Consider the following 26,521-nt stretch of genomic DNA (forward strand, 5'->3'; position numbering starts at 1 on the left):
ATTTTATAGGTGGAGAAACTGAGGTATCAAGAGGTTAAACAGCTTGCTCAAGGGTACTCATTTTAGCTGTACTTTCAGTATTTTCCTATAATTTTTAAAAAATTGACATTGTATATATAGGTTTTACTTTTTGCCTAACAAAGTCTCAAAATTGTTTAAAATTCAAAAAGAACAAAATAAAATAAAAACAGTAAAAAATCTTCCTCTTAACCCCTGTCTACCAACCACCCAGTTTCCCACCCCAGAAACAACCAGTTGTTAACCAGCTGGGTATCCTCGAGGGAGAGTATGTATGTATAAGCAAAAACATCCATCTATCCATATTTTTTTTTGTGTGTGTGTTCTCTTTTTCCCTCTATTTTTATTTATTTATTTATTTATTATTTTGTTTCCCTAAAATAATAGTTTTTTTTTTCTTTTAAGGTATCATTGATAAACACTTATGAAGGTTTCACAAGAAAAACAGTGTGGTTATTACATTCACCCTTATTATCGAGTCCCTCCCCACGCCCCATTGCAGTCACTGCCCATCAGTGTGGTAAGATGCCATAGAGTCCCTATTTGTCTTCTCTGTGCTACACTGTCTTCCCCGTGATCCCCCACACCATGTGTACCAATCATGATGCCCCACAGTCCCCTTCTTCTTTTCCTTCTTTTTATACAACGGCAATATGTTTAATCACACTGTATATTCTGGAGAGTATTCTATATACAGATATCATATGCCACTTTATTGTCTTTTATGGCTGAGTAGTATGTAATTTCCCTGGATTAGTCCCTTATTAGCACACATTAAGTTTCCAGTCTGTTGCCGTGTATAACAAATACAAACACATTTGTGTTGTACAGTTTTGCTTCCTGCCTTTAAAATTAAAATAAGATAATTTTTCCCAGGTTAAATATCTTGAGGCTGCTTTTAATGTCTGCATTAATGACTCCTCACTGTCCTCTATTTCTAAATTTTATTCATCCTTTAAGATGACTCAAGCCTCACCTATTCCCTAAAGCCTGAACACTCTTACATTTTATAGTCATAGTGTTTGCTGTGTGCGTGTGTTAGAACATTGGGAGTTCTTAAACTGGAGTTTTCTGATAGGAGAGCATACATTCTGTGTAGAATGTTGGCCGCAGCTTTCATCTCATTCTCCAAGGGACCCTTGACCTGAAAGGGCTGAGAGCCAGTGCACTTGAGATATGGCATGCTTTTGGAGCAGGTGTTGCATTATGCCTTAGTTTTGTGTTTTCTGCCTGTGGTACAGATTTGGTGGGGGGGCTGTGGTGGTCAGTAGAGACTTGGTAGTTGACGCAGTGAGATAGCTGGTCCTACCCTAAGTCTGTCAGCATCCTCAAGCCCCACATTAAGTGGTCTTGTTTCCTGCCACAGATCTTTGGGTCAGTGGCCATCTAAGAGGGGTCCTTTTCCAGCCCTGCTTTTCTGTGGGCCTCTGTTACTAAGGTGGAGACTGAAAGGAAGGCCCCTTTTTAACCTGTTCTGTACCCGGTTGAGACATTTATAGGCCAGGAGTTTTCAGCGCTTTCGTAAACAGCAACTGGTAAACTTTTTCCTTTTAAACGTTAACCTTTTTTGTGTGTTCTGATTTTAAAAGTAAATCACTATAGTATGTAATTGAATATTTAAAAAATAGTATTCAATACAGCCCCCCAGCGATGGCCACTTTTCAGTCATTTTTGATCTACAAAACAATTTCATGTGGTTAACCTAATATGTTTTTTTCTATGCATAAATATTAAGATGGATATTTTTACATATGTGAAGACATAGATAGGTTTTTTATCTTTTTCTCTGAATGTTAAATCTTTTTTACTGAGGTAAAATTAATATGTAACATTATATTAGTTTCAGGTGTACAACATAATTGGTATTCACATACACTACAAAGTGATCTCTGCAATTAAGTCTGGCTATCATCTGTTACCATATAATTGACCCCCTTCACCTCTTTACCCATCCCAGCCTCCTCCCCTCTGATAACCACCAATTTGTTTTCTTTATCTGTGTATTTTATTTTGTTTTTACATTCCACATATAAGTGAAATTGTACATTATTTGTCTTTATGTGACTTATTTCTACTATTTAATCATGAGCTTTTCCCCCGCAAAAAAGCTAAACAATGTGTTTTCAATGCTGGTGTAATATTCTCTCAGGCAGATGTTATGTTCAAATGTATGTAATTGATTGCTCCTACTGTTGGACATACAGGTTGTTTCAATTTTTTACTCCTGTGAATAAAGTTAATGTTACTTAGTTTCATGTATAAATCTGTGCCCTATATATTTTTTTAAATTACTTCCTTAGGCTGGACCCCACACTTTCGTGTGTTTATTATCCATTTACAGTTCTTTTGTGGATTGTCCAATTGCTTTGTCCATTTTTAGTGAGGTCTTAATGTTTTTCTTTTTTTTGTTTTTTTTTTTTGTTTTTTTTGTTTTTTGTAGATAGTTATTTTTTTATTGAAGGGTAGTTGACACACAGTATTACATTACATTAGTTTCAGGTGTACAACATAGTGATTCAACATTTATATACATGACAATTCTAGGTACCAGCTATCACCATACCAAGCTGTTACAATATCTTGACTATATTCATTACATCCCGGTTACTTATTATTTTACCACTGGAAGTGTGTACATTTTTTTTTTCTTTTTTGTGAGGGCATCTCTCATATTTATTGATCAAATGATTGTTAACAACAATAAAATTCTGTATAGGGGAGACAATGCTCAATGCACAATCATGAATCCACCCCAAGCCTAATTTTCGTCAGTCTCCAATCTTCTGAGGCATAACAAACAAGTTCTTACATGGAGAACAAATTCTTACATAGTGAATAAGTTCTTACATGGTGAACAGTACAAGGGCAGCCATCACAGAAACCTTCGGTTTTGCTCATACATTATGAACTATAAGCAGTCAGTTCAAATATGAATACTCATTTGATTTTTATACTTGATTTATATGTGGATACCACATTTCTCTCTTTATTATTATTATTTTTAATAAAATGCTGAAGTGGTAGGTAGATACAAGATAAAGGTAGAAAACATAGTTTAGTGTTGTAAGAGAGCAAATGTAGATGATCAGGTGTGTGCCTGTAGACTATGTGTTAATCCAAGCTAGACAAGGGCAATAAAACATCCACGTATGCAGAGGATTTCTCTCAGAACAGGGGGGTGAGGTTCTAAGCCTCACCTCTGTTGATCCCCAATTTCTCACCTGATGACCCCCCTGCGACTGTGCCTGTCTTAGGTTGTTCCTCCCTTGAGGAATCTTACCTGTCTCTGGCTAACCAAATGTTTTTCTTTATATGTTAATTTTGTTTCAGCCAGTTAGAATGTGCACAGTATATCTTTTCTCCCATCCAAGAAAATGCGTCTTTATTCAACTGTAGGATATTCTAAGAGGGTGTATAATGGCACTGGAAAAGAGCAGTGGGTAGGGGAGTCAGGACACTGCGGGTCTGATCCTAAGCTTGATGTCTGGTCTCTGTGGTCGTGGGCCACAGTTTCTGATCCTCAGTTTTAAAATTTATAATGGCTCTAAGGATTCTTCTAACTCTAAAATAAAAAGTAGTCTTTAAGCAGGTTTTTTCTGAGGAGCAGATGACTGCTGCTTTCAAGTGGTTTTGGTTGACTTGAGCAGGAAGTCCCATGGATTGCTTGAGAATAGTCTGGATTTAGTAAGTGCATATTATTTTGCTATTTGAGAAAAATATCTTTCATGTGTAAAGCAGTGCTGGAGGTATTAATGCTTAATAGATTATCTGTGTGTGTGTGTGTGTGTGTGTGTGAAGTTGATTTGTATGTGTCAGAATACAGCCAAGGTCTATACATTGCACTTGGTAAATTATGACTTTTAAATCATTTTTCAAAATGTAACAGGCCTCTTCCTGCTATTAGTTTGTTAAAGAAACTGGGTCATTGTCCTCTGGAATTTAGGAAGCTATTAGTGTCCTTATTTTTAAAATTGTAAGTATTGCTACTTCAGTGCCTGGTACATAGAATTCCCTCAGTGTGTTTTTGTTGGATGAGTAATTAAATCAGCCACCTAAAAAAATCAAGCTTTCAATTTCCGATGCTCCTTTCTACTAAGAATGTTACTCTGGCCACTGAAGTGCTTTTGCTCTCTTTGCATCTTCTTCCCCAAAATAATGATGGCATCAGCCTTTGTGCTAGAACTGGCAGGAGCCAGTTTGGCCTGATTTAAACTAAGTTGAATACAGACATATGACATTGTCTTACTGTGCTTTGCTGATACTGCATTTTTTAAGAATTGAAGGTTTGCAGTAGCCCTGCATTGAACAAGTGTGTTGGTGCCACTTTTCCAACAGCATTTGCTTACTTAGTGTTTCTGTGTCGCATTTTGGTAATCTCAGTATTTCAAAGTTTTCCATTATTATATTTGTTGTGGTGATCCATGACAGTCATATATGACTCACTGAAAGCTCAGATGTTGGTTGGCATTTTTTGGCAATAAAGTATTTTTTAATTTGTATGTAATATGTTCATTGTTTTTTTAGACAATACTATTGCACACTTAATAGACTACAGTATAATATATACATAACTTTTATAGGCACCAGAAAACCAAAAGAATTATTTGACTGGCTTTATTGCAATATTTGCTTTATCGCAATGGTCTGGAACCAACCTACAATATTTCCAATAGTGCTTGTATGCATATTATGGTGGTCTCAGGTTCTGCAGAACACCTATTGCTTAGTTCCTGGATTTCCTTCCTCCTTCCCTTGTTCCTTTGGCAGATTAGCCCTGGAAGGACAGTAAATGCACAGTGATGCCTACCCTGTTTTAGAACAGTGCAGTGTAGTGGGCAGTAGAGAAATAAAGTTATTGGAAGTTATAAGTGCCAAGAAAACATTTCTTGAGGTTGGTGATGGAAAAATATATATAGTCGAGGAGGAAGGAATGTGGAGGATGTAAAAATACAGTAGAGGAGGAAGGAATATAGTAGGGGAAGAAAGAATGAAATTGGGGAGCAAATAGGATCAAATATATGCAATAATTTCCTATAGTTGCCTTTAAACTAAAAAAATTTTAATGGAGGTACACAAAAATGTCTTCAACTTTTTTTTGTAAAATGATAGTTTAGTTTTAAGAGATGTAAAAAGCTCAAGGGACACAGATATCTTAGAAAAAGACATTTTTTAACCTAGGTCAGAGAATGCATCTTTAAAATAGTTGGGAAATTCCTTTTCCTGCAGGTGGGGAAGAGGGTATGTCCTTGTGGAAAAATCAGACAGCGTTATTTCTGTTTCTCTTCTAGGCGTTCATTTTTCTTTGTAAAGGTCATTTCATTGTCATGCTTGTTTTTTATAAAAACACTTTTAAAATTCATAGAAACATTCCTTTTCTCCTCTAAGACTTCCAAGTTGCCAGGGTGTTGTAGAACTCATCAGGTAAAACCACAGTACTGTTATAGATTAGAAGATACTGATTTCGAAGTCAAGTAAGTGGTGAAGCTTTTGGGTTTTGTAGGTCTGCTTTACAACTTAATTGTATTTGGGTTAAGTGGGTTTGGGTAAAAGTTCTCCCTGCTTCTCTGGTAGTAGCATATTATGACCTAATGTGTGTTTAATTTTTTTGTTTTTTGTTTTTCTTGTTCATTTAGGAGCTGCCTATTGTCAGTTTATGGACATGCTCTTCCCTGGCTCCATTGCCTTAAAGAAAGTGAAATTCCAAGCTAAGCTAGAACATGAATACATCCAAAACTTCAAAATACTACAAGCAGGTTTTAAGAGGATGGGTGTTGACAAAGTAAGTTTTATTCTTTACCTAGGTTGGTAATGGTTATTAAAGATACTGGTATTGACCCAATTTATATAGTTATCTTTTCTCTAGTTAACAGAGAATTTACTGGAAGCAAAGTTTCCCTCTTCCCTCCTACCTCTAGTTCCCTTGCTGTCCTTTTCTCCATTTTAAAGTTAGTAGTTTTGGGAAGACTCAACCTGTAACTCTTTACTCATCTTTTTTTTTTTTTTTAACATAATACTGTTTAATCTCTGTTAGTCTGAGATCTAACTCTTTTAATCTATGGATTTACTTCTGTAAAGCATACTATATGGTAGAATAAGTAGTTCTAATAGAGAGGATTCTAGAAATACTTGCTTTTTATAACAAGGGACAGGGACAGTCCTTGATAGGTGTTAGGAAGTTCCCTCTTGCCCCCAGGGTATTTGAAGTTACCAGAAACAAGGTGCACTAGGGTTCATTAGCAAAAATATTATCTCTGTTTTAGGAGATAATAGATTATTGCAAAATAAAGCAGTTTCTCTCCCCTCTACCCCCATTAGAAAGGTTTATCCTTTTAAGCCATTTTGGGGGGGAACCATTTTTCTAGTAAAGCTTGTAATCACTCCCTGATTATCTTGCTCTGGTGTATCTGGTTTTAATTTACTTTGAAGTCAGTCTTATTTTTATTTTAGTTTTGTCTCTATAATATATAAAATAAGTATTTGTATTATAATAATATCACTTAGTTACCAGACATAGTTTAAACTAGGTGTAGCTTATTATATATAGTAATTTTTCTTTATATGGAATTTTATTTTTTTCAATTAGGAATACATCTTAAGTATATGAAAATAGAATAGTACAGTGATCCCTCATGTACTTCAATGATTATTAAGCCAGTTTTGTTTCAGTTACACTTCCATACTGTCCCCTGTACTCCTGGATTATTTAGAAGTGTGTACCAGACACAATGTTTTGTTTGTACATGTTTCAGTATCATACAAAGGAATTTTTAAAAATTATATTTGCTCAGAGGAGTGGGTATAGTTCAGATTATTGCATTTTTTTTTTTTTAATAGAAATACCATCGTAGTTTGAATCCTTGAAGAGTTGAAAGATAGTTAAGCTTTGGCCAGTCCAATGATTAAAGTGTTATCTAGTAACAGTTTTTCTTATACAGACAAATTACAGGCCCCTTAAAATATGTTTTAATAGGGTGGAATTACTTGAAAAACAGCATTTTGTAGAAATCCATCCTGGAACTGTCCTTGACATATTTTTAAGACAGAAGTTTCTTTAACACAGTTCCTTGTAGGTACTTGTGCTTAGTTTGTGCTCTGGATTTCATTTTGTGATAGGCACTGTGGCCATGCAGGTTACATGGGAGATTTGACTCTTTCCAGTGGAATGACATATCTTAGGATGTGTTTGGCTCTTTCCTTGTGATGGACTTAGAGGGGAGTTGGCAGGTGTAAGTACTCTGTGGGAGGCCAACTGAATGAAACTTGCTTTATAAACTTCCTCACTTATTACTAAGTTCTTGCCTCTAAAATAATTTTTTCTCCTTTTGGCAGAGCTTTATACCGATTTGATGCATGGATACATTTGGTGCTTGCCAAAAGCCTCTTGCTTTGGGCTAAACAATGTTGATATTTCTCTGCAGATAATTCCTGTGGACAAATTAGTAAAAGGGAAGTTTCAGGACAATTTTGAGTTCGTTCAGTGGTTCAAGAAATTTTTTGATGCAAACTATGATGGAAAAGACTATGACCCTGTAGCTGCCAGACAAGGTCAAGAAACTGCAGTGGCTCCCTCCCTTGTTGCTCCAGCTCTGAACAAACCGAAGAAACCTCTCAGCTCTAGCACTGCAGGTAAAAAACAAAACAAAAACACCAATTTCCAAATAATAGCATTCATTCAACATTCAACCAGAATTTTTTGAGTAGCCCTAGTCTTAGGGAGCTCCAGGAGCAGAAACTTAGCCCTTGGCAGGAAGGAGCATGGATTGTGGCATTAGGCAGGGCTGTGTTTGTTCCTAAGTCGGTGTAACCCTGTGTAAGCCATGCCACCTCTGCCCACAGTTTCTTCCTCTATAAAATGGGAATTCCAGTACCTGCCCCTGAGGGTTCTTCTAGAGGCCTGAATGAGTTACCATATACAATTTTGCCAACACTATAATAGAAATCAGGTTAGCTCACATAAAAGAGAGCTTTAGTTTGAACACAAGGACATTTCACAAGGTCCTAGGATGGGAAGTAGAGCAGAAGGAGCTTTCTGGGTCTCTGAGGGACTGCGCTTGGCTCTCTGCATCATCGTTCTGTCTGCATCCCAGCTTCCTGTGCTTACTTACGGCTTCTCTGCCCACCCTAGGACTTCAGCTGCTAAGTGGCTTTGGCCTGCTGTGATGTCAGCAGAATCTGGGAGGCTGTTTTTAGAGACCTCTAAAAAGGTCTTGGACTGGTAGGTTTCCCAAAATGTGCTTGCAATAGTATATTCATAGAACATATGTAGACTTTGGGCAGGGTGGATGTTCTGCAGATGCTAACTCCTTTCCCAGAAGGTGGCAAGCACATTAGTTAAGGGCCCGTAGTACCTTGAGAGAGAGAGAGGCTGATCCATCTGGTAAGTAGAGGGAGGAACATTGAGTACTTTTAAATCTTTATTTATTTTTATTTTGGTATCGTTAATCTACAGTTACATGAAGAACATTATGTTTACTAGGCTCCCCACTTCACCAAGTCCCCCTGACATAGCCCTTCACAGTCACTGTCCATCAGTGTAGTAAGATGCTGTAAAATCACTACTTGTCTTCTCTGTGTTGTAGAGCCCGCCCCATACCCCGCCACACACATTATACATGCTAACTGTGGTGCCCCCTTTCTTCCCCCCACCCTTATCCCTCCCTTCCCACCCACCCTCCCCAGTCCCTTTCCCTTTGGTAACTATTAGTCCATTCATGGGTTCTATGATTCTGCTGCTGTTTTGTTCCTTCAGTTTTTACTTTGTTCTTATATTCCACATAAGAGTGAAGTCATTTGGTACTTGTCTTTCTCTGCCTGGCTTATTTCACTGAGCATAATACCATCTGGCTCCATCCATGTTGTTGCAAATGGTAGGATTTGTTTTCTTCTTATGGCTGAATAATATTCCATTGTGTATATGTACCACGTCTTCTTTATCTGTTCATCTACTGATGGACAATTACGTTGCTTCCATTTCTTGGCTATTGTAAATAGCGCAGTGATAAACATAGGGGTGCGTCTGTCTTTTTCAAACTGGGCTGCTGCATTCTTAGGGTAAATTCCTAGAAGTGGAATTCCTGGGTCAAATGGTATTTCTATTTTAAGCATTTTGAGGAACCTCCGTACTGCTTTCCACAACAGTTGAACTAATTTACATTCCCACCAGCAGTGTAGGAGGGTTCCCCTTTCTCCACAACCTCACCAACATTTGTTGTTGTTTGTCTTTTGGATGGTGGTGATCCTTACTGCTGTGAGGTGATATCTCATTGTGGTTTTAATTTGCATTTCTCTGATGACAAGCAATGTGGAGCATCTTTTCATGTGTCTGTTGGCTGTCTGAGTTTCTTCTTTAGAGAACTGTCCATTCAGCTCCTCTGCCCATTTTTTAATTGGATTATTTGCTTTTTGTTTGTTGAGGAGTATGAGCTGTTTATGTATTTTGGATGTCAACCCTTTATCGGGTCTGTCATTTACAAATATGTTCTCCCATACTGTAGGGTACCTTTTTGTTCTATTGATTGTGTCCTTTGCTGTACAGAAGCTTTTCAGCTTGATATAGTCCCACTTGTTCATTTTTGCTTTTGTTTCCCTTGCCCGGGGAGATATGTTCATGAGGAAGTCACTCATGTTTATGTCTAAGAGATTTTTGCCTATGTTTTTTTCTCAGAGTTTTATGGTTTCATGACTTACATTCAGGTCTTTGATCCATTTCAAATTTACTTTTGTGTATGGGGTTTGACAGTGATCCAGTTTCATTCTCTTACATGTAGCTGTCCAGTTTTGCCAGCACCATCTGTTGAAGAGACTGTCATTTCGCCATTGTAAGTCCATGGCTCCTTTATCATATATTAATTGCCCATATATGTTTGGGTTAATGTTTGGAGTCTCTATTCTGTTCCACTGGTCTGTGGGTCTGTTCTTGTGCCAGTACCAAATTGTCTTGATTACTGTGGCTTTGTAGTAGAGCTTGATGTTGGGGAGCGAGATCCCCCCACTTTATTCTTCCTTCTCAGGATTACTTTGGCTATTCGGGGTCTTTGATGGTTCCATATGAATTTTTGAACTATTTGTTCCAGTTCATTGCAGAATGCTGTTGGTAATTTGATAGGGATTGCATCGAATCTTTATATTGCTTTGGGCAGGATGGCCATTTTGATGTTATTAATTCTTCCTAGCCATGAGCATGGGATGAGTTTCCATTTGTTAGTGTCCTCTTTAATTTCTCTTAAGAGTGTCTTGTAATTTTCAGGGTATAGGTCTTTCGCTTCCTTGGTTAGGTTTATTCCTAGGTATTTTATTCTTTTTGATGCTATTGTGGATGGAATTGTTTTCCTGATTTTTCTTTCTATTAGTTCATTGTTAGTGTATAGGAAAGCCACAGATTTCTGTGTGTTAATTTTGTACCCTGCAACTTTGCTGAATTCCGATATTAGTTCTAGTAGTTTTGCAGTGGAGTCTTTAGGGTTTTTTATGTACAGTATCATGTCATCTGCAAATAGTGACAGTTTAACTTCTTCTTTACCAATCTGGATTCCTTGTATTTCTTTGCTTTGTCTAATTGCTGTGGCTAGGACCTCCAGTACTATGTTGAATAACACTGGGGAGAGTGGGCATCCCTGTCTTGTTCCTGATCTCAGAGGAAAAGCTTTCAACTTCTCTCTGTTCAGTATGATGTTGGCTGCGGGTTTATCATATATGGCCTTTATTATGTTGAGGTACTTGCCCTCTATACCCATTTTGTTGAGAGTTTTTATCATGAATGGATGTTGAATTTTGTTGAATGTTTTTTCAGTATCTATGGAGATGATTATGTGGTTTTTATCCTTTTTTGTTTATGTGGTGGATGATGTTGATAAGATTTTCGAATATTGTACCATCCATGCATCCCTGGGGTGAATTCCACTTGGTCATGGTGTATGATCCTTTTGATGAATTTTTGAATTCGGTCTGCTAATATTTTGTTGGGTATTTTTGCATCTACATTCATCAGGGATATTGGTCTGTAGTTTTCTTTTTTGGTGGGGTCTTTGCCTGGTTTTGGTATTAGGGTGATGTTGGCTTCATAGAATGAGTTTGGGAGTATTTCCTCCTCTTCTATTGGAAAACTTTAAGGAGAATGGGTATTATGTCTTCTCTCTATGTCTGATAAAATTCCGAGGTAAATTCATCTGGCCTGGGTGTTTTGTTCTTGGGTAGTTTTTTGATTACTGCTTCAATTTCGTTGCTGGTAATTGGTCTGTTTAGATTTTCTGTTTCTTTCTGGGTCAGTCTTGGAAGGTTGTATTTTTCTAGGAAGTTGTCCATTTCTTCTAGGTTTTCCAGCTTGTTAGCATATAGGTTTTCATAGTATTCTCTAATAATTCTTTGTATTTCTGTGGGGTCTGTCGTGATGTTTCCTTTCTTGTTTCTGATTCTGTTGATGTGTGTTGATTCTCTTTTTCTCTTAATAAGTCTGGCTAGAGGCTTATCTATTTTGTTTATTCTCTCAAAGAACCAGTTCCTGGTTTCATTGATTTTTTTTTCTATTGTTTTATTCTTCTCTATTTTATTTATTTCTTCTCTGATCTTTATTATGTCCCTCCTTCTGCTGACCTTAGGCCTCATTTGTTCTTCTTTTTCCAATTTCGATAATTGTGACATTAGACTATTCATTTGGGATTGTTCTTCCCTCTTTAAGTTTGCCTGGATTGCTGTGTACTTTCCTCTTAAGACTGCTTTTGCTGCGTCCCACAGAAGTTGGGGCTTTGTGTTGTTGTCATATGTTTCCATATATTGCTTGATCTCTAATTTAATTTGGTTGTTGATCCATTGATTATTTAGGAGCATATTGTTAAGCCTCCATGTGTTTGTGAGCCTTTTTGCTTTCTTTGTACAATTTATTTCTAGTTTTATACCTTTGTAGTCTCAAAAGTTGGTTGGTAGGATTTCAGTCTTTTTGAATTTACTGAGGCTCTTTTTGTGGCCTAATATGTGGTCTATTCTGGAGAATGTTCCATGTGCACTTGAGAAGAATGTATATCTGTTGCTTTTGGATGTAGAGTTCTGTAGATGTCTATTAGGTCCATCTGTTCTAGCGTGTTGTTCAGTGCCTCTGTGTCCTTACTTATTTTCTGTTTGGTGTATCTGTCCTTTGGGGTGAGTGATGTGTTGAAGTCTCCCAAAATGAATGCGTTGCATTCTATTTCCCCCTTTAGTTCTGTTAGTATTTGTTTCACATATGCTGGTGCTCCTGTATTGGGTGCATATATATTTATAAAGGTGATGTCCTCTTGTTAGACTGACCTGTTTATCATTATGTAATGTCCTTCTTTGTCTCTTGTTACTTTCTTTGTTTTGAAGTCTATTTTGTCTGATACTAGTACTGCAACACCTGCTTTTCTCTACCTGTTGTTTGCATGAAATATTGTTTTCCATCCCTTGACTTTTAGTCTGTGCATGTCTTTGGGTTTGAGGTGAGTCTCTTGTAAGCAGCATATAGATGGGTCTTGCTTTTTTATCCATTCTATTACTCTGTGTCTTTTGATTGGTGCATTCAGTCCATTTACATTTAGGGTGCTTATTGAAAGATATGCACTTATTGCCATTGCAGGCTTTAGGTTCGTGGTTACCAAAGGTTCAGAGTTAGCTTCTTTACTATCTTACTGTCTAACTTAACTCGCTTATTGAGCTATTTTAAACACTGTCTGATGATTCTTTATTTCTCTCCCTTCTTATTCCTCCTCCTCCTTTCTTCATATATTGGGTGTTTTGTTCTGTGCTCTTTTTAGGAGTGCTTCTACCTAGAGCAGTCCCTCTAAAATACCCTGTAGAGGTAGTTTGTGGGAGGCAAATTCCCTCAACTTTTGTTTGTCTGGGAATTGTTTAATCCCTCCATCATATTTAAATGATAATCGTGCTGGATACAGTATCCTTGGTTCAACGCCCTTCTGTTTCATTGCATTAAACATATCATGCCATTCTCTAATGGCCTGTAAGGTTTCTGTTGAGAAGTCTTATGATAGCCTAATGGGTTTTCCTTTGTAGGTGACCTTTTTTTTCTCTCTGGCTGCCTTTAATACTCTGTCCTTGTCCTTGATCTTTGCAATTTTAATTATTATGTGTCTTGGTGTTGTCCTCCTTGGGTCCCTTGTCATGGGAGTTCTGTGTGTTTCTGTGGTCTGAGAGGCCATTTCCTCCCCCAGTTTGGGGAAGTTTTCAGCAAGTATTTCCTCAAAGACACTTTCTATCCCTTTTTCTCTCTCTTCTTCTTCTGGTACTCCTATAATGTGGATATTTTTCCGTGTCGATTGGTCACACCGTTCTCTTCATATTCTTTCATTCCTGGAGATCCTTTTATCTCTCTCTGTGTCAGCTTCTCTGCATTCCTGTTCTCTGGTTTCTAGTCCATTAATGGCCTCTTGCATCTTGTCCATTCTGCTTTTAAGTCCTTCCAGAGATTGTTTTACTTCTGTAATCTCCCTCCTGACTTCATCCCTTAGCTCTTGCATATTTCTCTGCAAGTCCATCAGCATGACTCTTATTTCAAATTCTTTTTCAGGAAGATTGGTTTAATCTGTCTCCCCAGATTCCTTCTCAGGGGTGGTTGCCTGGGTTAGTCTGGTCTGGATCAGATTTTTCTGCCTTTTCATGTCGAAACTTGCAGTGATAAGCTGAGAGAACCAGGACCCTTTCCTCTTGCCCCTGGCCTTTCTTGCCTGGGACAATGGCGACCCCTAGCGGCTTGTGTTGGGCAGTTGCACGCAGTTGGGGTCTCTGATTCTTGCCCGGCCGCTATGGAGGAAGCTCCCTGCGCGGTTGCTGTGGGTGTGGCCGCTTTCAAGCTGCTGCGGGACTGTGCTGGAGGGGGAACGGGTGGGGGGCTGTTTATCGCCGTGAGGGGTCTCAGAGCTGCACTGCCGCCTAGAAGGTTAGGGCACCCGGAGTTCCCTGGAACTCCCAGCTGCTGGACTGTGTGCTCCGGGATGTTTCCTTCCAGCTGCGAGGCCTCAGTCCCTTTAAGACTTTCAAAAAGTACTCACTTTTCTTCATCCCAAGGGCGCTGGCTGTGGGGACCTGCTCACAGGTTTTACTGTCCTGTTTCCCTGGTATCCAGCACACCATACACTGTGTGTCTGTGCTCCCAGTGCGTATTTAGCAGTTGCTTGCTCCCTCTCCCTCCCACTCCGACTCCTCTCCTCCTGCCTGGAGCTGGGGTGAGGGGTGCTCAGGTTGTGCCAGGCTGCGGCTTGTATCTTACCCCCTTTGTGAGGTGCTGTGCTCTCGCAGGTGTAGATGTAGCTTGGCTGTTGTCCTGTATCTTCTGGTCTCTCTTTTAGGATAGTTGTATTTGTTGTATTTTCAGTAATATATATGTTTTTGGGAGGAGATTCCTGCTGTCCTACTCACGCCGCCATCTTGGCTCCGTCCCTGACTTACATTTTCATAGCTTTACTGTGATAGGGTTTACTTGCCATACAATTTACCCTTTTAAAGTGTACACTTGAATGGCTTTTAGTATATTCACAGGTGTGCTCAGCTATCACCATGATCAATTTTAGATCATTTTCATTACCCCCCAAAAAAGACCTCGTTTATGTCAATAGCAGTCATTTCCCATTTTCCCGCTGCTCCCCTTCCCCAACCCCCAGCCCTAGGAAATCAGTAATCCACTTTCTGTCTATAGATTTACCTATTCTGAACATTTTCATATAAATGGGATCATAGAATATGTGGCCTTTGTGTCTGGCTTCTTTCAAATAGCATCATTTATTCAGGGTTCACCCTGAAAGCATGTAGCAGTACTTGATTCCTTTTAACAGCTAAATAATATTCCACTGCATGGCTATAGCACATTTTATTCATCAGCTGATGGTTATTTGGGCTTTTTACACTTTTTAGCTAATATGAATAATGCTGCTGTAAACATTGCTATGCAAGTTTCTGCACTGACATGTGTTTTTCTTTCTTTTGTGTATAATATATTCAAGAGTATATATTTTTGGAGCAGAATTCTTGGGTTGTATGGTAGCTGTTTACCTTTTGGAGAACTGTTAGTTTTCTGAAGTGGCGGCATCATTTTACATTCCCATCAGCAGAGTATTATGAGGGTTCTGATTTCTCCAAATTGAGTACTTTTGTTCCTTAGCTTCTTACAATGGGAAACTGCCTAGGTAACCCTGTGCATTTCATATTTCAGATGCTGCTAACAGGCAAGTGGAGACTTGCATTAAGCATTTAGTTTTTGAGAGAAACTTGTACTAGAGATTATCCAGAGGAAATGCCTGTAACTGTGGGTGAAAGGCCTTATGGTTATTGAATAGTTTGGGGTGTTAGGAAGACCAGTTTTCTAAGCCTGGCATAATGTATGAGCCTTACAAAATAATTGCTGAATGAATGAATAAAGTGAATGATACATTTCCCTTGAGGTAGCCCATCCTTGGTTACTTTTGATTGTTTTAACTGATAGATAGATTGATGCCTGTACTACTTTTTCCTTGTCTGTCTGCTTTTGGCTATTACTACTGAAAGAAGTCTGTAATTTTCCTAGTCACAGTGTTGCTTTTCTCTCCTAATCCTTGTGAACACCTTCTAAAAGGTGAGCAAGGTATGTGTTTTGAAATACTGCATGATATCACTTATATATGGAATTCATAGAACAGAGAGTAGAAAGGGACAGTTGCTAGGGATTGGGGGGTTGGGGGAAATAGGGAAGGTTGGTGAAAGTTGGCAAACTTCCAGTTATAAGATAAATAAAGCCATAAAATCTAAGTGTCTAATGTATAACATGGTGACTCTAGATAGTAGTACTGTACTGTATAGTTGAGATATGCTGAGAGTACTTGTGTTCTCAACAAAAAAAGGTAAATATGTGAGGTGACGGATGTGTTAACTCAATGGTAATAAACTGTGTGTGTATGTATATTCAAATCACTAAGATGTACACTTTAAAAATATAATTTTATTTGTCAATTGCATCTCAATAAGGCCAGAAAAAATACTCTGTATCTCGATTATGGTGTTGGTGACCAGGTGAATACTTTGGTTGATACACTGAAATCGTCATTTTTATTTTGAAAGCTGTACTTCAATAAAGTTGATTTTTTTTTTTAATGAAAGGAAAAGATACGGATTTTGAAGTAAATTAGTGGTAAGAACGGTGTCTACCACCCTCCTTCCTGGTCCAAAGAGCCCGGGGTTCTAAATTAGGAAGCCCCCTTCCAAAGGGGAACTGTGTACCCAGCAGCAGTTGGGACTGTGCGCTTACTTCTGGCGTGAAGTTTGCCTGTGCTCCGTGAAGCTGCCCTGTTTGTGGATTGGGTTGAAGCTGGGTTAAGGTAAATCATCTGTCTGCACCAGCATGACTGTGCCTCTTTCAGATGATAGCCCTAATCACCCCAGCGGAAAAAAGACCCCAGCGAAGGACTTACTCCCAGCACAAATGATCGTGACTAAGATCGGTACTTAACTCTGGTGTCGGGATAAAAAACCACTTTGGGCAGACATGGGGGTGTTGTCTTGCATGCTGGCTCTCAACATTGGGTCCCTTCACTGTATAGCTGTGGAGGGCAGTTGCTAACAGCCTCCTCTTACTGTCTGGTGGATTCTTTCTGTCTTGAAAATTCTCCTCTTAAATAAACCTCTGCTCCTCTCTCAGCTCCACAGAGGCCCATTGCAACACACAGAACTACTACAACCCCTAAGGCCGGCCCGGGTGTGGTGCGAAAGAATCCTGGTGTGGGCAATGGGGATGACGAAGCGGCTGAGTTGATGCAGCAGGTAGGCACCTCCCCTGTCCAAGATGGGAGTCACTTCTGGGGAAAGGATGCCTGCAGCACTGACCAGGGGGCGCCTGTCTGGGTTCTTGTAGGAAGACCTGCCTTGTCTGCTTGTTGAAGCAATCCTCATGACATGTGCGAACACTTCAGGGGCTGTGTGGGGAGTGAGCATGGAGGTAGAGGTGGAAAAGGGAGTCAGGAGTTCCTGAGATCTATTAGTGTGATGGAAACGGGTGTCTGTTTGGAAACATGCCCATACAAAAGAACCCTTTTGAAAGTCTCTGGAATGCTTTCAGGGTTTTGTGGGATTCAGAGAGTGTCTCTTGAATTTTGGCTTTGACAGAAGATAGAGTTCCTTTCTAAATAATAATTTAAAAAAGAAAAGATTCCATGGTCTCTGTTGAAATCCTAGGTCAGTAGAGATTCAAGTTAAATCTCTATTCAAATGCTATTCCTCTGTTCTTAATAGGACAGCGATTTGACATGTTTTCTTCAGGATTAAATACCTGAAGGTACTTGTCAGAGGTCACTGGATCATAACAAATTTTAGACTTTTAGACATTTTCTCACTAATTCTTACAGTTTTGTTTGCTTGCTTTGGGGTGATTCTCTGGATTATTTCCAGTTTTAGAATTTGGAATGCTTTGGGGTTGAACCTTTTTTCACTTTCCTAAAAGGCACGTCCTAAAACTTGGGGGAAATGGCCTCACTTAACCCAGAACTTCTTGTGCCTCAACCCTGCTCCCAGGAGATAAAGACATAAGAGCCTGCCCAAAGATCCCATTGTGTTTTTTTCATTCTGTGAATGTGTGTGTGCCCTATGGTCCTTGGTGCTTCGGGAGTGTTGAGTGACTGGGTCTCCATCATTAGTGTGGCTGCCTTGAGCATCCTCTGGGCACTGTCACTGTGAAGTCCAGAAGTCCTGGAGAATGGGACTTCTGTGTAACTGTTGGTTTCCAGGCATGGATGGACACAGGAAAGAGTCTCTGAGAAAACAGAGTTGCTAGCTGCCAGCACAGGGTTGATGGTGCACACTCCAGGTGAAGATCCAGCAGGCTCTGTGCTGCCCGTGGCTCAGCTAGTGTCGTGTATTATGGAGCACAGGCTTTGGGTTGCATAGATTTGAGGATTGTCCTGGCTCTGCCACTTAACTTGTAACTGGGAGAGGTAGTTAACCTCTGAACTTACAGCCTCATGTGAAGTGGGGCAGTTACTTTGCTCATAGTTGAGCAGATTATGTAAGCTGATGTTATGTCAAGTGCCTGGAATGGTGTTTGGAATAAATGGGGTAAATGGCATTGGATAAAATACAGTTGTGATTATTATGATTCTTATCTGTGACCCTGATAGAACAAAATAATGTTCTGAAGTATTTTTTAAAAGTTCACAGGAATCAGACTGTTTTGGTGAAATACAGGAATGTTGATAATGAAAAAAAAATTCGTATTTCTAAAGTGGCATCCCATAATCTACTAAGCATGTTAATTCAACTTTTGCATTGCCCTGTGAGGTCACAGATGAGGACAACGCACCTGGGGAGGTTAAATTATCTGTGCCGGCTTTTGAGCCAGCTCATGCCTGGCTGCTGCAGCCCTGCCCCAGAAGTGCTCTGTTTAACTTACACAAAGTTTTAATTTTCATTATTTTTTTTAATAGGAAGGATTTTAGGTTCTCTCCAGGTTACCAAAGTCCTTACCGCATCCTGTTAACTGACTCCCTTGGCTCATTTACATGGTCTCTCTGGCCTCTGGCAGTATTTGAGTTTATGGCCCTTGATGAAGGTGTGAAGGTTTGGGGGACATGAGGGATGTTGGGAAGTAGAGTCAGATGAGCTTGTTAGGCTAAGAGAAGAGAGTGTATTCGGCACAAATTACCTTGTATAGTATTCACTTTCTTGGGAGATCTCCAGCAATTCTGCATTCTTAAATCATCCTGGAGAAACTTCTTTCATTTGATTTTACTCCAATATAGTGCTATTCAATAGATATAGAATGCAAACCAGATAAGTGAGGCACATGTATAAGATTTTCTAGTAGCCACATTAAACATGTAGAAAGAAATAGGTAAATTAATTCTAGTAATGCAATATGCAATATATCCGAAGTATTATATCCTTCTAACATGCAGTCGTGACATAACAATTATCGAGATGTTTTACATTGAAAGACTGTACTAGGTCTTTGAAGTCCTGTGTGTATTTAATATTTACAGCTCTTCTCAATTGCCCTGGCCCGTTTCAAGTTCTCATCTGTGGCTCATGGCTACCTTATTAGCCAGTGCAGGTCCAAAGCATTTCCTTGGGCTTCTCAGGTCATAGTTATTACTTTACTGTAAGAGAAGGTTTCAGAGTGGTAATGATTATCAGCCATAGACTTTTTTTTTTACAACCTCATAGGTGGTAAGTATTTAGATGAGCGCCAAGTGAAAGCCAGTGACTTAGTGTATACTCTTTGTTTCTTGTGAGCACATAGTTATTGAGTGATAGCGAGGAGGAATGTTCTTTGGCTGTAAAGGTGGGGCCTAGAAGGCTGTGTTCTAGTGCCCTTGATAGTTTGTTGGCCAGAGAAGGTGTTAGTGGGTTTGTGAGGGAACCATGAGTGTACAGGTGGGCTCCAGGCACGCATACCTTTTTAAGCTCTTGTGACTCTCTTTCCTCCTCGGTCACTAATGTGATTAGAAGGCCTGTTCCTTGGGTCTTAGATCTTAGAGCTGAAGATGCAGGGTAGCTTCGTACCGCTGAGGTTGGCCCCTTCTTGCCCTGCTGTCTCCCTCCTGAACTCTGCTATGGGGCTCTGGTGGGTTAAGGAAAGGCAGCAGCAGTTAGAGCAGAGACGGTAGGGATGGGGGAAATGGGTGATTTCGCTTTGTTGGCTGCTAGGTGATGGTAGTACTTTAACTATTTTTAAGTTTTTTTGTGGTTGATAAAGGAATAGTGAAAGGTTTTCTAGAGCCTTGATCTGGTTTGGTCTCTTGAGGCCTTTGATGATGAACATGGAAGTTAAGGCTTTGACAAAATGGTTCTGGTGGGTCCAGTCACCTGCCCCTCATCTCGGGATGCTTCCTGACTGCAGGTTCTGAAGGGGGGCATTCTTCCACCCTGGGATGGGGCTTGATCCTTTCATTTGTGTCTAGCTGCTGCTTCATCAGGCTGTAGGGGAGCTGGATAAGCTGTTTGCTTGTTTTGCAGCTAGAAGTTCAGAAGGTTGGACTAGATTTCTGTAGTGCATTCTGGCCATCAGAGTTCCCTGCTACCCAGTCGTTATCAACAGCTGCACTTCTGTGATTTCCTGGCTTGGCTTCCCATGTGACATTAGCCTATAAGTACTGTGCCACGTAATTTGCATTCAGTGAGAGTTAAACTGAATTCACACATCATAGATTTGAGTACACTGGTATGAAGATGCACCATACTTAAAAGACACAAAGGACTGTGAGAGTTGTTAAGACTTTTGTTTTTCCCAGCTAGATAGTCCTGGCCTAAGAACTGAGATTTATTTCTTCATTGCCACATTGTGGAAATAAGAGCCCCTCTGTGGGGCTCATGGAGGATCCTGTAGCACGTGTGGTGAGCAGATGAGAGGCTCAATGATTCTAGCAATGGAGTGTGGTGGAGACTGCTCTCTGCCTCTGCTGTCTTTTCTCCTTTTTGAGACTCTTGGGAGAGAGACAGGTACAGGGACCCTCTCCTCAGAGGACATTTTTCTTTTGAGTCGTGGAGCACACCCTATCCCCAGCAAAGGTGGGCAGGGGAGAAGAGCCATTGTGTTTTCTGTGCCCAGGCCTCCCTCAGCCCTAGCTGTGTCTGGCTGGCATCAGTCACCTTTAGCCAGTCTTCACCCCTGGATTGCTGTTCCACCCTGCTGCCAGATAAGAGAGGGTCTGGCGCCTTATCTGCCCTGGACCAGACTGTCTCTATTGACCTCCACGGCAGAAAGACTTGGACTTGATTGACCAGTGCCCTAGTAAGGGCCCAGTTTGTGATGGGAAGCTACTCTCTGTCCTGGATTGTGGGTTCTGCTGCTCTATTTGTCTCAGGTGTCCACAGTTTTTTCTCCTTGATCTTTTCTCAGCCCCCAGGAAGTTGCTGTATTTTCATGGTTGTAGTCTGCCTTTTCTTGGGAGTTAATATCATCAGGGTGGTTATGAACAAGCCCATATTATTTATCATGAGACTGAATAAAGTTGACATTAATGACATTAACCTAAAATGGGTTTTTGTCCATGTTAGAGTGTTTGAGGAAAGAGCACATCTCCTTTTGGGTTAGGTACAATATTGGGTAATGTTACTGGTACACGAATAACGTGTTGCTCACCCTTTTTAATGTCTTGTGCAGGTCAATGTATTGAAACTTACTGTTGAAGACTTGGAGAAAGAGAGAGATTTCTACTTTGGAAAGCTAAGGAATATTGAATTGATTTGCCAGGAGAATGAGGGAGAGAACAACCCTGTATTGCAGAGGATTGTGGACATTCTCTATGCTACAGATGTACGTGTTGACATGAGGATATTTTCCTGCCGTTTTGCCACCTAAAAGAAAATAAATTTTATCTGGTTGGTTTCAGCAAACTGACACTGTAGGTAAACCCTAAGCCCCCAGAGGACCCATAATAGCTGCTAGACTGAGCCAGCATTAGTGGCATGGGAAAATTCCAGATTCCAGCATAAGATCCGTCGGGATTTTATTTCTGACCCCTCAGAGTCAGTCAGAGGGTCACTGCCCGACCTCAGCCTCTGCCTTGAGGTCTGTGAGCCTTTGAGGCAGGCATAGGATAAGGAGGGGCTGGCTTGCCATGTCTGCTTCTGTAGTTTGTGGCCACTGACAGGCGGTAAGTGCCACAAAATGCTCTTAACGCTGCCATTCTCACTCCAACCCCCTGCAGTTTGGACCCTTCAGCAGGAGATTCCACCTCCATTTTATCAGGGCCTCAGGCATGCTCTGGAGAACTGGACACGTGGCTCCTTTTTGATGTCTGCTGCCCACAGCTGTCACCCTGCACCTTTGCTCCTCCCTCCCAGAGGTGTGCCTGGTTCCCACCCTCGCAGTGCTTTGTGGTCCTGTTTCATGGAATCCCTGTGTACTACACAGCCAAATCTTCTGATATTATTCATGATAAGTTAACTGATCAGGAAACTCCGATTTTCCCTAAGTTTAGGATTTGGTATCCTGTTGATTAATGGCTGTGTTTATTTATAATTTTTCTGCATGCCTGGTAGAGTCCGCAGGATCAAACTGTAGTGTCTGTCTGAGTGTTCTGTCGTATGTGTAGCAGTACAAGTATAAAGTAATATTAGCGCTGTTATTACCACTGTCCTGTGAACATATCAACTGGATTTGGGGGGATTAAGACATGACTGAAAAGTTGATAATGTGTTCAATAAATCCTTATTTTGAGCTTGCTCTGTGCCAGATAATGAAAAGAAAGATAAGATATAGGGGTCCTTGGTCTAGTCTTGAGTATTATTTTAGTGGAATTGTAGCTTAGGTAAATTCAACTGTAGAGATTTCGTTTAAGAAGGAAGTCTAAGTTCTGTGGTAGTGTAGCTGTTCAGCAGCACATGCCGGAGTGCCCTGGAGCAAGTGTGAGGTGGGCACCACGAGTCTGCTGTTTTCCCGTGCCACTCATCTCGGGTCATACTTGAAGCTGTTGTAAGTGTTGTGGGAATTTTGGGTTTACCAATGCATGCATGGTTCCTAAGGGCAATCAAAGGAATATGTAAAGGAAAAGCTGGCCGTATAGATAATTTACTGGGAAGAGGTGGAATGGTACTGAGCTTTATGGTGATGTAAAGGATTTTTTAAGGTAAATTTTCTCTTTTTAAAAAACTTTGTTGAGGTACAATTGACGTAATGAACTACATGTATATTTCAGTATAACTTGATGACGTGAAATTGTCATAATCAAGAGAGTGTACACATCCATTGCCTCCATAAGTTTGGGGGTGAATTTATGCTCAGGCTTTGCCTTTTGTAAGATGTGATTCTACAGCCTAAGTAATAAAATAGTGGTCACATGACTGTGCCATTATTACCCAGTGTGTGGTAGATACAGGAAGAACTGTTGACTGAGACGCTTTACATATGAGGGACGTGAACCCACATAGAAACGGATCTTCCATTCAGTGTTGAGTAATAGCTTTTCCCTCTCATTTCCCCATTTTAGGAGGGCTTTGTGATACCTGATGAAGGGGGCCCACAGGAGGAACAAGAAGAGTACTAACAGCCTGGACCAGCAGAGCAACACCCCAACTCTTCACTCCAAATCATGTGCTTAACTGTAAAATACTCCCTTTGTTATTGTTAGAGGACTCACTGGTTTCTTTTCATAAGCAAAAAGTACCTCTTCTTAAAGTGCACTTTGCAGAAGTTTCACTCCTTTTCCGATGAGTTTGAGTCAGGAGGTTTACGTTTTGGCAGAGCAGCATTAACATCCAGTTGGTTCACCTAGGGAGCAAGGAGGCTGACCGTGGGGCTCACTGTGTGGATGCCGGTGACCCTGGTTGCTGAAGAAGGTGTTCATGTAACATTCTGAGGTGGAGGCCTCAGGAGAGAAATGTCAAGACTGGTTTGGATTTTAAGCTAATGTGAAATCTTGGCAGAGAATGTCAACGTTTTAATAAATAAATGCCTTAACAGTATTTCAAACATGCTTCCATATTTCAGAATATAAAATGTAACATGATAGGAGATTTTGGCTGTTTGACATTATGTCTGGGAAGGAAGGGCCAGACCTTGGAACCTATGGAATCTGCGTTCACAGGCCTTGCGGGGCTGCCTGAATCCTCATAGGCTTAGGCTGTGGCCCAAAAAGAAAGTGTAACAAGTTGCTCTGTAAAGCCCTTTGGTGTCCTTGACCAATTGTGTCCCCGCTAGGAAGTAAGAGGCACAGCCGCCTGGCTGAATAGAGGGTGTGTTTCAGCCCTGGTATGTTGAGTTGAGGAGCTTGAATTTCATTGAGATTTCTCTGACGATTTTTCCAATTATCCCTGAAATTTCTGTGTATTGTGTTTCTTAGGAAAGGAGCTGTGTCCAGTTTTTAAATCTTAACAACTACTTTTTGGGACCTGCCCACTGCTCTGGGATTTGAATGGGGGTTGTGTCCCATTTTACTGTCTTTTAAGTTTACATTTAACATGTTTCTCTTCTCTGCTCCCCTTGCCCACTGGGGACCCCTCTTTGGCTCCTTAAAGTCTGCTATTTGAGTGGGAGTTGAGCAGGCAGGCTGTTATGCTGCAGGCTCTCTCTGGGCCTCTGGCGGAGGGAGTGACCAGTGAAGGCCATCTCTTTCTTGGGATCTGCAAGGCTGGGTGTTTTTGGTACCTGCTGTCCCCAGCCCTCCACTGTTACTGGACTATTTTGCCAGTGCACTAATCTCCTTGGAGATAAAATTCATTAGCGTGTTACTAAATGTTGATTTTCTTTTGCAGAAAATACAGTACCATGTCTGAATTAATTATTAATATTTAAAATATTTCATTCCTTAACACTCCCTCATTTGCTTTGCCCATGGCCTATTCAGTTCCTTTGTTAGGCAGAATTCTGCAAAATGTGTCCCACCCACTACTGAGATTGTTCTGCCCCTGATGTGTTTGTATTGATTTGTTTCTGGTGGTAGCTTGTCCTAAAATGTGTGTAGAAAGCAGGTATTTTATGATAAAATTGTTGTGTAGTGCATGCTCTGTGTGGAATTCAGAGGAAAATTCAGATTCAGTGATTAACAATGCCAAAAAAATGCAAGTAACTAGCCATTGTTCAAATAACAGTGGTGCTATTTCTCTTTTGAGGCCTTTTAGACTTTTGTTGCCCTACAATGCCATTTTACTGGGAACCCATTTGCCACCTGGTCTTTCTTGACAGGGTTTTTTTCTACTTTTAAACAGTTTCTAAATAAAATTCTGTATTTCAAGAGTGTCATGTCTTCTGAAGTTTGTCTTGCCCTGGGTATGTTCTTTTAGGTTCAAATAAAAAGGTACTGATATCTTTTTCTTAAATTAGGACTGGCCCTTTGAGGTCCTTCAATTTTTTCAAATGTGCTTATTTCTAAGCCTGTTCTTTTCTCTCTTTTCTTCACATTACATTTCTCAGCCTCTTGCTATTTCACATTCTCATAGTACTGTGAGAGGTCTTCAGGAGACCAAGGCTTGGCCTAGCTGTTGTGAAGCCCTTTCAGGCTATTTCCTCCTGAGCGATATGGCAGGGCAGTGCTTGGTGGATAGCATACATTTAAAAAAATACCATATTTTTTATAGAAAGTATGTTTCAAAGTCTGTGAATACAGTCTTGACAAAATCTGAAGTCATCACCATTTTTTCCTCTATTTAAAATTTAAAAATTCTACGTAAGAAATGAGTTCAGAAGGATACCTGCTGCCACTTTCAGTAGGAAACAAAGGTAAATGGGCAGCAGGTACCTATGACAATTATGAATGCTCTGTAAACCCAACTTGATTTTGGTGAGGGTTATGGCCACATCACTTACTCTAGAAGTTAATAGTATGATACTTGAAATGTTATGCACCTTCAGAAGGAATTTGGCACCCTGCATATTGGTAATCTACAAGAAGAACCTCCAGGAGTGCATGGCATTTGTGAAGGTTTGGGTAATGTCAGCCAAGAAGCCTCCTTGGAAGGAGTGAAGCTGGTACCGTGAGTACCTCTGGCCTAAGTTCATTGACCTGGCTCTTGAGGCTGAGGCACATCAAATGTGATATGACCAATTCAGGGTAGGGCATAGGTTAGGTGCAGTAAACTTGAATGAGCTGCTTGGTTTGCTTGGCAACTTCTGTGTGGAGGGTAGCTAAACAAATGGGTTCTCTGGCTGGATTTGGCTTTAGGATTCACTCAGGCTGATGATCCTCAGCCTGATGGGCTTCAGGATCACCTGGGGAACTTGATGGACATAACATATTTCTGGAGTCCCTCCCTAGAAATTCTGAGTCAGGAGATTGAAAATCTGCACTTTACTATGTACTTCAGGTGGCCTGGGCGTGAAGTAGTCCTCAGACTTGTTTAGGCTTGAACCGGCAGGTGTATATGTAAGGCCAGACTCTGGCAAGGGGAGCATCAGGTCTGCATCCCTGCAGGTCCCTTCTTTGTGACTTTCGAACTAATCTTGTTCTGACAAAACGAGTGTGATAATGTGGACATAGTGCTTCCCACACTGGGTGCTTGCTGAGGTCAGAATGAGCTGACAAAATGCAGCCACAATGTTTGAAATTTCTGTGTGGCTTCTTCAGATCCCGTCTGCAGTGCTGTTTACAGATCAGAAGAGCATAGGGCAGAGTTTTAGTATCCTGAGAACTCAGGCGGGCATTCCTTAAATAAAATAGGCTGTATTTTGTGAAACAAGCAACAAGTTCTTTAATATTTCTTTGTCAGTCTGGTAGTAGGGATGAGTCTAGCTCCTTTCAGTTCTCAGACTGACTGTCAACCTGTTTTTCCTCAAGTGAAGTCAGGGTCTAAACACCTCCACCATTTTCTTTTAAATGAAGATTCAGTGATTGAATATTCAGATTTGTTGATTTTAAAAGTTTTATTTTCTCAGGGTTTACTCTAGACTGTAATATGGTGTTGGAAAGGAAGCAGTTTTCTTTTGCTATAACCAGAGTGACTCTAGAGGAATTTTTCTTTAAGGGTTGTTTTTTATAAGATTTGGTATGAGGAGCTCCTTTGATGTTTATTTTACCATAGTGCACCATAGGCTTTAGGCCTGATCATCTTACTCAGATTAGCTTGCTGCTATGTGGGTGCCCCA

General features: G+C 40.3%; 1 protein-coding gene across 1 annotated transcript in view; it reads left to right on the forward strand.

Annotated features, from left to right (window-relative positions):
• The window catches only part of MAPRE1 (microtubule associated protein RP/EB family member 1), a 33,650-nt gene extending 8,972 nt beyond the window's left edge, over positions 1-24,678 (forward strand). Inside the window, exons 3-7 of the mRNA XM_036924695.2 lie at positions 5,652-5,797; positions 7,437-7,644; positions 16,649-16,770; positions 21,104-21,256; positions 22,932-24,678. Coding sequence (XP_036780590.1) covers positions 5,652-5,797; positions 7,437-7,644; positions 16,649-16,770; positions 21,104-21,256; positions 22,932-22,988 — 686 coding nt within the window. The 3' untranslated portion in view covers positions 22,989-24,678. The remainder of the gene's footprint in view (positions 1-5,651; positions 5,798-7,436; positions 7,645-16,648; positions 16,771-21,103; positions 21,257-22,931) is intronic.
• The last annotated feature ends 1,843 nt before the right edge of the window (positions 24,679-26,521 follow it).

This window comes from Manis pentadactyla, chromosome 5 (genome assembly GCF_030020395.1).
Source record: "Manis pentadactyla isolate mManPen7 chromosome 5, mManPen7.hap1, whole genome shotgun sequence".
Classification (NCBI taxonomy): domain Eukaryota; kingdom Metazoa; phylum Chordata; class Mammalia; order Pholidota; family Manidae; genus Manis; species Manis pentadactyla.